This window comes from Acomys minous (genome assembly GCF_964271855.1).
Source record: "Acomys minous genome assembly, chromosome: 12".
NCBI lineage: Eukaryota > Metazoa > Chordata > Mammalia > Rodentia > Muridae > Acomys > Acomys minous.
The window spans coordinates 30,533,626-30,545,720 of NC_140493.1; the positions used below are offsets into that span (position 1 = coordinate 30,533,626).

Genomic DNA, 12,095 nt, shown 5'->3' on the forward strand with positions numbered 1-12,095 from the left:
GACTGTGGTACATTTACACTATGGAATACTACTCAGCTATTAAAAACAAGGCAATCCCGAAATTTGTTGACAAATACATGAGACTAGAAATGGTCATACTGACTGAGTTCAGTTAGAAGCAGAAAGACCAAGATGGTATATACTCACTTATAATTGGACACTAGCCCAAGGGGCATGTCCCATGAAAGTCTTCACTTACCAGAAGATTGGGATAGATGTGAGAACATCCTAATGGGACTCTAGGTGAGAGAAGCATGGGAGGATGGGGAAATAGAAGGATCCAAGGGGTCCTAGACCTACAAGAAGAACATCAGGATGGATGGATCTGGGCCCAGGGGTTCTGCTCAAACTACTGCACCAACCAAGGACTATACATGCAGTAAACATTGAACCCCTTCTCAGATCTAGCCAATGGACAGGACATTCTCCACAGTTGAGTGGAGAGCAGGGACTGACTCTGCCACAAACTCTGGTACCCCATATTTGACCACTTCCCCTTGGTGGGGAGGCCTGGTGGCACTCAGAGAAATGATAAGCAGGCTACCAAGATGAGACTTGATAGCCTATGATCATACAGTGGGGGAGGAGGTCCCCCATGGTCACAGACCTAGGGGAGGGGAATAGGGCAAAACTGGGATGGAGGGAGGATTGGAAGGATACAAGGGATGGGTTAACAATTTAGATGTAATCTGAATAAATTAACTAAAAAAAAAGATCCAAAGAAGTACACCACGAACAGACATGTAACATGGAATGGCTAATAACAGAAGTTTTGTTATCTCTTTTCTTAAAGGAAAAATATATGGGACAAAAATGAAAGAAAGAGGAACATTGGTATGAACAGTAGAATGTTTGTAATTAACCCTCCCATACTTTTGAATTCTCTGGAGTAATAATATATGTGCTGAAGTTTATTTGTTCATACTGTGACTCTACCTGAGACTGTTGTTTACTGGAAAAAAACTTGTTTTTAGATGTGGTGTGGCTTAGCTCTAGCACACACCTTTAATCCACGAATGTTCTGCTTATTGTAAGCAGGATGAAATCAAGTCAACAATAGGTCAAGAGGCAGAGCAAGCAACTATCTGACATGGAGTTAACATAGAAAAAAAGATAGAGAGGAAGAGAAAGTTAGGAGAACGGATAGAGAGATGCACAGGAATTAAAAGGAGGAGCATCGTGTTTGAAGAATCTGGTTTCAGATGGTAGGAGAAGGAAGCCTTTCTTTGTGGGACACTGGCTGTGGAGGAAGGCCACCTGGGTGCTTTCTCTGCCTCTCTGAGCTAGCAGACTTTCACCCCAGCATCTTGTTTCTGAGTCTTTATTGGTAATATTGAATGACTGAGATTTTGTTAAAAGCAGCACACATATCTTATAATAAATTGAATTAAAAGTAGAAATTATTTAAATGTCAAATTCACTTTTTAAATAATTTTTTTATTAATTTATTCTTGTTACATCTCAATGGTTATCCCATCCCTTGTATCCTCCCCTTCTTCCCTCCCTCCCATTTTCCCCTTATTCCCCTCCCCTATGACTGTTCCTGAGGGGGATTACCTCCCCCTGTATATGCTCATAGGGTATCAAGTCTCTTCTTGGTAATCTGCTGTCCTTCCTCTGAGTGCCACCAGGTCTCCCCATCCAGGGGACATGGTCAAAGGTGAGGCACCAGAGTACGTGAGAAAGTCATGTCCCACTCTTCACTCAATTGTGGAGACTGCTCTGACCATTGGCTAGATCTGGGTAGGGGTTTAAAGTTTACCGCCTGTATTGTCCTTGGCTGGCCTTAGTTTGAGCAGGACCCCTTGGCCCAAATCTGCCTACCATAATGTTCTACCTGTAGGTTTCTAGGACCCTCTGGATCCTTCTACTTTGCTATTCTCCCATGCTTCTCTCATCCAGAGTCTCAAAGGGATGTCCTCCCCTCTGTCCCAGTTTCCTGGTAAGTGAAGGCTTTCATGGGACATGCCCTTTGGGCTAATATGCAGATATAAGTGAGTATATACCCTTTGAGTCTTTCTGCTTCTGGGTTAACTCACTCATTATGATCATTTCTAGCTCAATCCATTTGTCCACAAATTTCGGGAATTCCTTGTTTTTAATAGCTGAATAGTATTCCATAGTGTATATGTACCACAGTTTCTTTATCCATTCTTCTACTGAGGGACACTTAGGCTGTTTCCAGGTTCTGGCTATTATGAATAAGGCACCTATGAACATGGTTGAGCATATGTCCCTGTTGTGTGGTAGTGCATCTTCTGGGTATATTCCAAGGAGTGGGATAGCTGGGTCTTGAGGAAGCCCTATTCCCATTTTTCTGAGAAAGCGCCAGATAGCTTTCCAAAGTGGCTGTACTAGTTTGCATTCCCACCAGCAATGAAGGAGTGTTCCTCTTTCTCCACACCTTCGCCAGTATGTGGTGTACAAATAACCAGATGAAGGAAATCAAGCCCCATTTTTCAATTGGGTTATTTGGTTTAGTGGTGTTTAATTTCTTGAGTTCTTTATATATTTTGGATATTAGACCTTTGTCAGATGTAGGGTTGGTGAAGATCTTTTCCCAGTCTGTAGGCTGTCGCTTTGTTCTCTTGACAGCGTCTCCTGCCTTACAGAAGCTTCTCAGCCTCATGAGGTCCCATTTATTAATTGTTGACATTAAGGCCTGGGCTGTTGGTATTCTGTTCAGGAAGTTGTCTCCTGTGCCAACATGTCCCAGGCTCTTCCCTACTTTTTCTTCTAAGTGACTTAGTGTCTCTGGTTTTATGTTGAGGTCTTTAATCCACTTGGATTTGAGTGTTGTGCAAGGTGACACATATGGGTCCAGTTGCATTTCTTTTACACATAGACATCCAGTTAGACCAGCACCATTTGTTGAAGATGCTATCCTTTTTTCCATTGAATGGATTTGGCTTCTTTGTCAAAAATCAAGTGACCATATGGTTGTGGGTTCATATCTGGGTCTTCGATTTGATTCCACTGATCAACCAGCCTGTTGCTGTGCCAGTACCATGCTGTTTTAATTACTATTGCTTTATAGTACAGTTTGAGATCAGGTATGGAGATTCCTCTGGAGCACCTTTTATTGTACAAGATTGTTTTAGCTATTCTAGGTTTTTTGTTTTTCCATATGAAGTTCAGAATTGAACTTTCAATATCTTTAAAAAATTGTGTAGGTATTTTGATAGGGATTGCATTGAATCTGTAGATTGCTTTTGGTAGGATGGCCATTTTTACTATGTTAATTCTCCTGATCCTTGAGGAAGGAAGATCATTCCATCTTCTCATGTCATCTTCAATCTCTTTCTTCAGAGTTTTGAAATTTTTTTCAAACAAGTGCTTCACTTGCTTAGTCAGAGTAATCCCTAAATATTTTGTATTGCTTGTGGCTAATGTGAAGGGTGTGGCTTTCCTAATTTCTTCCTCTGCAAGCTTGTCATTTGTGTATAGGAAGGCTACAGACTTTTTTGAGTTAATTTTGTATCCAGCCAATTTGCTGAAGGTGTTTATCAGCTGTAGGAGTTCTCTGGTGGAATTTTGACGGTACACTATCATATCATCTGCAAATAGGGATAATTTGACTTCCTCCTTTCCCATTTGGATACCTTGATCTCCTTTTGTTGTCTTATTGCTCTGGCTAGAACTTCGAGTACTATATTGAAGAGATATGGAGAGAGTGGGCAGCCTTGCCTTGTTCCTGATTTTAGAGGGATTTCCTTGAGTATCTCACCATTTACTTTGATTTTGGCTATTGGCTTCCTATATATAGCCTTTATTATGTTGAGGAAAGTGCCTTGTATTCCCGATCTCTCTAACACTTTAAACATGAATGGGTGTTGGATTTTATCAAATGCTTTCTCTGCATCTAAAGAGATGATCATGTGGTTTTTTATTTTCAGTTTGTTTATATGGTGGATTACATTGATGGATTTCTGTATATTAAACCATCCCTGCATGCCTGGAATGAAGCCTACTTGGTCATGATGAATGATATCTTTGATGTGTTCTTGTATTCGTTTTGCAAGTATTTTATTTAGTATTTTTGCATCGATGTTCATAAGAGAAATGTGTCTGAAATTCTTTCTTTGTTGAGTCTTTGTGAGTTTAGGTATCAATGTGACTATGGCCTCATAGAATGAATTTGGTAATATTGCATCCATTTCTATCTTTTGGAGTAGCTAGAAGAGTATCGGTATTAGCTCGCCCTTGAAGGTCTGGTAGAATTCTGCACTGAAATCATCTGGCCCTGGGTTTTTTTTTTTTTTTGGTTGGGAGACTATCAATGATTGCTCAAATTCACTTTTAAAGATTGGAGAAACAATCTACTGATATTGAACTTAGAAAACAGCTCATTTAGCAAGGGTATTTGTTTCATTTAGTAAAATGTATTAATGAATTGTTTGATAACAAGTTTCTGTTTGTTGCCAAGAAAGAAGTTGTAACAGTAGAAATTATCTCATAATCATAAATAGATGGCAAGACTATTAAAGAAAAACAGGAAGAAGAGATATGTTTAAAATTTTAAGTTAGCACCTGTATGATTCTGCCATGTCTGTAGCAGTGTGTACCTCTCATTTTCCTCCACCTCTCTGCTCCCTGCCACTACTTTGTCTCCTGAGGAACTGGCCATCAATAGTAACTGCAATACTGGTTTATGGCATGACAAATTTGACAGCAGAAGGGATGCATTTGGCCTGAATTTCTCATTTTTTATGCCTCATTTACTTAGTTTTTGTAGGAAAAAAAACCTGCTATCATTTATTAAGAATTTTCTGAATTGAAGTCTTTATTCTGACACTTGCACACATGGTTTCACTTAATCTTTAAAATTGTTTTGTGACTGACACCCAGTGAACATCATGGACACTGGGCAAAGCAAGATGGATGCAGCAGAGGATTAAACAAAAGGTGTCCAAATGTTAGTACTCACTGATCTTTGAAAAAATTAATATTAAAATAGACATTTAATATTGGCATTCCTGACTCAGTTTTAAAATTACAACTTAAACTACATATTCCAACTAAGATTTTTTTTATTGCATTTGAATTTCCAAGTCATTGATAAACCTTATTTTACATTTTCCACTATCTAGAAATACACTTTGATGTGATAAAGCTTGAAAGAAAAAGAAGTTAGTGCAGCTGAACAATATTGTGGACAATAACATTTCAAAACTATAAGCAATGATTATGTATCAAGTATAAATTAGAAGTCCATTAAGGTACTGGGTAGAACAACTCCCCAAAAGATATTCACAAGTTAATATAAAATAATGCATTTCACATGGAATAAGTTGATATTGAGGTACTGGGATTGACTGGAAGATAAAAAGAAATAATGTTGGTTATGCTTGAAATAACCACACGTAGTTTCTTAACTTAGATCTTCAAGATCTTTTTTCATGTAAATGAACATAGAAATTTATCTCATGATATAATATGGAGTTTACATATACTTATGTATATATAAGTAAGTTTCTGTATGCACACATAAACATATTTATATAGAGATAATGCCCTTTGTAGTACAGTCACTGATATATACATATGAAAAATATTTGTAAATCAGAAGTACATTTCTACATGAATAATAGTCTTTAAAAAGTTATAGTCTTTAAAAAGTTAGAATATAGGTATGGTGGCATATGACTTAAATCTCATGCAGAAGGAAGTAGATCTCTGGATTTGAAGCCTACATAGTCAACATAGCAACATAGCAAGTTCTAGAAAATCCAGACACACACACACACACACACACACACACACACACACACGAGAGAGAGAGAGAGAGAGAGAGAGAGAGAGAGAGAGAGAGAGAGTGTTAGGGAAAGGGAGGCAGAGAGACAGAATTGAAAATATATATATATATATATATATATATATATATATATATATATATATATATGGTATCATTGTGCCTGTATTTATGATGTATGGCAAGGTGTGCTGATGTAATTGTGAAAATACAGAGGTCAGAAGACAACTTCATGGAATCTTTTTTTACTTTCCCTTTTTATATGGATTCTGGGAATCAACTTAGGCTGGCAGATGGGCAGTGCTAGAGCTTTGTCTTCTGAGATGTCTCGCTGGCTTTAGCTCAGACATTTTAACGGAAGCAGAGGGCTCTTAACCGTTGATTATTTTGAACTGAGCCCCACACTTTGAGTTACAACTTGACTTAACCCTTTTTAAAACTATTATATCAATCATATATATATATATGTATATCTAACGCTTTAATAGTTATATATTTTTAAACTTTAATACAGAACAAAATTGAATATTTGACATGGACAACATTTGCAATTCATCTTAGTAAAATATGCTAGACTAATACATTTTGTGAAGGAAGTGCTAAAAGAAGGGTACTGTTACAAGTATATCAGGCTGGTATTGACTACATGTTAATATGGTTTTCTAAGCCATACATAACAATTAAGGCGTGAATGCACTAAACTTACTTGATATTTCCGACATCTGCTCAGCATTTTATTTTATAAAGATATTAGGTAGGTAGCTAGGGTTTAAAACTTTGCACCATTAACTTGTGCAAATAAATACTCCAAAATATTAGCTTCCTTGTTTATAAAAGAAAACTTTAGAAGACTAAAGAGGTAAATACCTTACTTCTCTTAGCAATATAAAGATAATAGGAAATGGGAAAAAAATCAAAATGTGAACATAAAAGAGTATTTGTTATTGCTTACTTTCATAATGAATCTTGAATCCATTATTGGAACGGCTGTTGTCTGTTGTAAAAAGCAGGTAGATAAAGTTGCTGCTGCTGAACAGAAACTGTGGCACTTGTGTACCATTGTATGACCCAAGCAATGGGGACAAGAGATTTGGTCCATCGTGGACTTCCAGAACATCGTAATTGAGTTCAGTCTGAAATCTAGGATGAAGAGGCACAATTGTAAACATATTAGAAAACCTATGGGGAAACAAGACTTTAGTATTTTAGTTAATCTACTAATAGAGTTTATTTTTGAACCACATTTATTATTTCTCAGATTACCTGGTATTGAAAATATTATTGAAAGATCTGTCTAAATCCCAGGATCTTACATGGGGAAATTACCAGGCAGAAGTATGTGTACTCATACTCATAAGAAAAGTATCTGTTGAGTGGTATAGGTCATTTTTAGTAAATAAATGTCCTTTTCCGGAAGTAGGCACTTTTCAAGTCACTTTTACTTGTTACCTTCAACTCTATGGAAAACTGTATTGTTTTATATTCATTTTAATAGTACTTAATTTCAAATATGGTCTCCGATTTATATAAACTAAAAAAATCATATAGTGCTTTAAAGATGTTTGTTTTCTTTTTATGTTTAATATGTGTGTTCGCATGTGGGATTGTATGTATCAGTGTGGTTCCTACAGAGAGTGGAAGAGGACATTAGGCTCCCTGGACTGAGGTGCAGGTGGTTTTGGAATGCCTGTTATCAGAGCTGGAGGCACAACCTACCTCCCCTCATAATCACAGAATCATAAAATATATTTAATATTGAAAGTACAAAATTTCATATAACACTTCTCTGCTTCTTTTTCAAATGTCATTTTACTGTTATTTAAGTTCATTACTATCTGCAGACTGTGTCTGTTTAACATGTTTATATGATGTTTTCATATATTTATTCTTTTATAGTATGTATAATTTAAAAGTTTCATTTTCAGTTCAAATTATCTCATGAGAAATCAAAAACAAATATCACAGCTCTATAATAATCACATTCATGAACTGCAAACAACTTCTCAAAAATAGGGACTAAAAAAGCATATTGCATCTATGATAACTTCATAATAAATCCCATTATTAGATATGCTAAATAAAGCATTATTTGTTTTAAAGTGCCTTAATAAAAAGAATAAGAGACTTATTAAGTTTCAACACGCTATAAGGTCAATAGTCAATTTATATGGTAAGATGCAGTTAACATATGAGTGTCTATTCCACGTGATGACTTAATTTCTCTAATCTAATGAATAAAATCTGTTTTCTCAATAACTTCAAGTGCTTGCTCATCCATTTGTTGCTAAATTACCCCTTTTCTTTTAATGGCTAGCCATTACAAGGTGATCATCTAATAGGCAACCCTTTTCTGACAAAGGATACGGTATATTTTAAGTACTTGAGGGTTTTTAAGGAAGAAGGAGAGAAAAAGATGCTTTAGAATCATTTTCTTCAAATAGTTTCTAGTTAAAACTCTTATATGTAATAGAGAGAGAGAGAGCTTTGCAGGTAAAGGCATTTGCCAAACCCGCTATCTGAGTGTGATCCCTGAGACACACACATGTAGAATTAGAGTGTCATCTTCCCTAAGTCATCCTTTGACACTCAGAATGCCCACATCCGTGCACACACACATACTACCCTCACAGGGTGTGTTTAACATGATAAAATAAATCTCTCATGCTTTCATGTGCGTGAAGACACAGAGGAATTTATTCCCAAAAGGAGCATTTCAGATAAAGGAAGTATGTATGAAGAATGTTTGAAATAAAAAATAGTAACACAACTGTGCTCTGTTTAGTCTGAAACACTGAGGAGTTATGACATATTCTTCAGGCATTCTAATTTCCGTATGACCATGATTTTCACAGTTACTGTGAGTCAGATATCACAATGGCGGGAGTACAGGCATGTTGGCTAGGCATGGTAGTGTAGTTAGAGGAGACTGAGAGCTCAAGTGACCCTAATATACAGAGTGAGTTAGAGCTAGCAATATGATATGCTATCAAAAACAAATTGAAATAATTGACATAAATATTTAAATAATGCTTATGTGCCTGTACAAATTCACTTTTTTGTCTTTATTCTTTGTTTGGTTTTGTTTGTTTGTTTGTTTGTTTTGAGAAAGGGATTCTCTGTAGCCCTGGCTGTCCTGGAATTTGCTTTGTAGACCAGACTGGCCTCAAACTCACAGAGATCCACCTGCCTCTGCCTCCCAAGTGCTGGGATTAAAGGTGTGCGCCAACACTGCCCTGCTTTACATGTTGAAAAGTTAATGCCTCCCAGATCTTGAGACAGTTTTGCTGGAGAATGAGTCTTTAACAAGGGAATTAAAACAAAAGGAGCTCATGAGAGTGGACTTCAATCCAATATACCCTAATACATGTAAAGAGGAGACTAGGGCACAGAAACACACAAAACATAGGGACACATGAGAGATAAAAACCCAACCAAAAACCAAACAAACATATAAAGGTTATAGAAGAACCAACCTGAAAGTCTGATCTCAGACTCCTGGTCATTAGAAATTTTGGAAATAAAGATCTGTTGGTTAAACCACACACTGAAAAGCATCATTTGATCCTATGTAAATGAGCACATCCATTTCAGAGTATCAATTTTGCTTTGTCTTTAATAGATGGTAAATTTTATGTACATCAAAAGACCTTTTAAAGTAAATTTCCTCATGTCATCTCATCAGTAAATATTTCATATGTTAACTTATTATATATATATACACATACATGTATGAATATGTACATACATCTGTGTGTGTGTGTGTGTGTGTGTGTGTGTGTGTGTGTGTGTAGACAGGGTTAGATAAACTTTTTTCAGCCAATGTGGTCACCAGGCTAAAATGGTGAATGCATCCTGGATTTACTTGGGTAAGTATATAATAATACCTATAAGTGTTTTACATTGGGAGACAGTATTTAAATTATTTTATACATCCTTTGTTTTTAGAAATATAGAAGAGCTGAATTCACAAGCCCGTAAAAATATAGGACAACTAAACTAATTAAGTTAAAGGTCATATATTCATATCTAGTATTGTGCATATGTAGAGCAAAAAGGTCTTGCATATCTTAACAGTACTGCAGTAAACAAATAAAAATGAACTTGAGAACAGACTGAAAGGTCAAAAGGGGGCCAGACCTTCTTAAGCATTCAAGACACAGCAATTGACTATTCTTCTAAAATTACTTATTGATGTGGTAAGGGAAATGTTGAATGCCAAGTATAACGTCTACTCATTTTTGTATAATATAGAAAAAACATTTGCAGAGACCTTTCAAATGTAATTTTGATAGAGTGTCCAGGTTCAGCTTCAATCACCCACTCACAATTCAAAGAGTCTTTGTAGTATCCTGGCCATCCTGGTGAGAGAATTACACCACTTGGAGCCGAAAAGTGGCCACCACATGGAGCTGAAAGATGAAACCAGAGAACAGTAAGAGTAGAGTTTTCAGAATAAGTTATGTAAATTGTTTGCAGTCCCACCAATTGTTTATTTGGTGTTTGTTTGTTTGTGGGGACAGGTTTTGTTATTCAGTCTATGCTGTGATGCTACTCACTATGTATCCCAGGTGAGCCAACTCACCACAGTCTTTCTACATTAGCATCCTAAGTACTAAGAATGACAGGCATGCGCTTCCTTACCTAATGCACCTATGATTTAAATAACTCTCTTAAAATATCCGTTAAGTGGTTATTAAAGCTATTTTGAATGTAAAGATCCATGTACTTAATCCTTTCTGTCATCTATGCTGTAGCTAGAAGAGTTCACCTAAGCTCTTTTATGATTTTTTTCCCCACGCTGACTGGCATGACCTAGGTCTTGATCAGCCACTCACCTTCTCTGTTTCATGTGAGCCATGGCTAATTAATAAAAGTTTATTTTTAAGATGTACAATATTGGCAAAGAACAAGAATCAAATATAATCTAAATAAAAGCCTCAACACGATACAAAATATTCCTTTGATATATTGCTTTCTACTTTAATTAATACGTGTATGGAATGGTTTTTATTTTTTTCTAACCAGGCATGGTGACATGTGACTGTAATACTGCTAAAAAGGATCCTTGAGACTGAACCCCACCAAGGCTGCATTGCAAGACCATGTTTCAAAACAAAACAAAAAAAGCAAACAAAACTACTAGTCTCTCTTTCTTCTATCTATCTACCTTTCTTTCTTTCTTTCTCTCTCTCTTTCTTTCTTTCTTTCTTTCTTTCTTTTTCTTCACACAGAGTTTCTCTGTGTAGCTCTGGCAGTCCTGGAACACTCTTTGTAGACCAGGCTGACCTCGAACTCACAGCGATCCACCTGCTCTGTGCCCCGAGTGCTGGGATTAAAGGCATGAGCCACCACACCAGGCTCAATTTTTCTCTTATTGTTTATATTTCTCTTTACTTATTTTTGTCTCTATTTTACTTCACATTAAAACTTAACATTATGCATATTAATTTATTCCTGTTATTCACCAATAGAGAAACAAGACAAAAGACAAATAAGATAGTAAATATATACAAGCTGATGAAGAAAAAAAATTATCTGTATAAAACATCCATTTCAGAAAATCATCATTCGTTTGATATCTGTTTTATTGTTATGAGGAATAGTCTGTGATGGCTTGGGTAGGCTGCAAATATGGAATATCCCATTCTTAGGGACTCTTACTCTGGAATTACATGTGTATACAATCAATCTGTCTTGAGTGAAGTAAGACATGAGAAACTGTAAGACATGCTACTTGTATGATAATGTTCATTAATAAACCACATCCAGTCACGTAACTGAACCCAATATTATTTCCTAAAAGCTTTCTAGGTAGATCATTGTCCTGAGGATCAGGTACTCCTTCACTTTGGATGACATATAATTTATTTCATGTAAGATAGTTATATATGTTTCAAGTATGAATCTATGTATACAGTAGTCACTTAAATTAACATAAATTAAAAGACATCACTGAGTATTTATTCAGAAAATATGCAGGCAATGTGGAGCATATTTTGAAATCTTTATTATATCATCAACTCACGTTGTTCTAGAAAAGCATTAATCTATTCAGTCACTAAATTAAGTAATTAGTCATAAAATTAACAACTGAGGAAGGACCAAAAATGGTTAAAATGGAAAGCATTGAGAGGCACTTTGGCCCCTCCACCCAAGGGATGAGGGAGAGAAAGATGGGTGGGTTCTTTGAAAACAATCCTACCAGGAAGATGTCTCTTGTGCTTTCTGAATGTCCATCCTATGATGCTTATCAATGTACTAAAGCAGATTCTCCCCAAAATTATCATCCCAAAATTCTGAGAACAGAAAAAAAATCTATAGAAGATATGAAACCTGAGAGAGT

General features: G+C 36.1%; 1 protein-coding gene across 5 annotated transcripts in view; it reads right to left on the reverse strand.

Moving 5' to 3' along the window:
* CSMD3 (CUB and Sushi multiple domains 3) overlaps nt 1–12,095 on the reverse strand; it is a 1,109,294-nt gene that overhangs the window by 395,403 nt on the left and 701,796 nt on the right. For all 5 annotated transcript variants that reach the window (XM_084749143.1, XM_084749142.1, XM_084749141.1 and 2 more), the window contains 2 exons: nt 10,023–10,161; nt 6,705–6,892 (listed from right to left, as the gene is read on the reverse strand). In XM_084749143.1, coding sequence (XP_084605269.1) covers nt 6,705–6,892; nt 10,023–10,161 — 327 coding nt within the window. The remainder of the gene's footprint in view (nt 1–6,704; nt 6,893–10,022; nt 10,162–12,095) is intronic.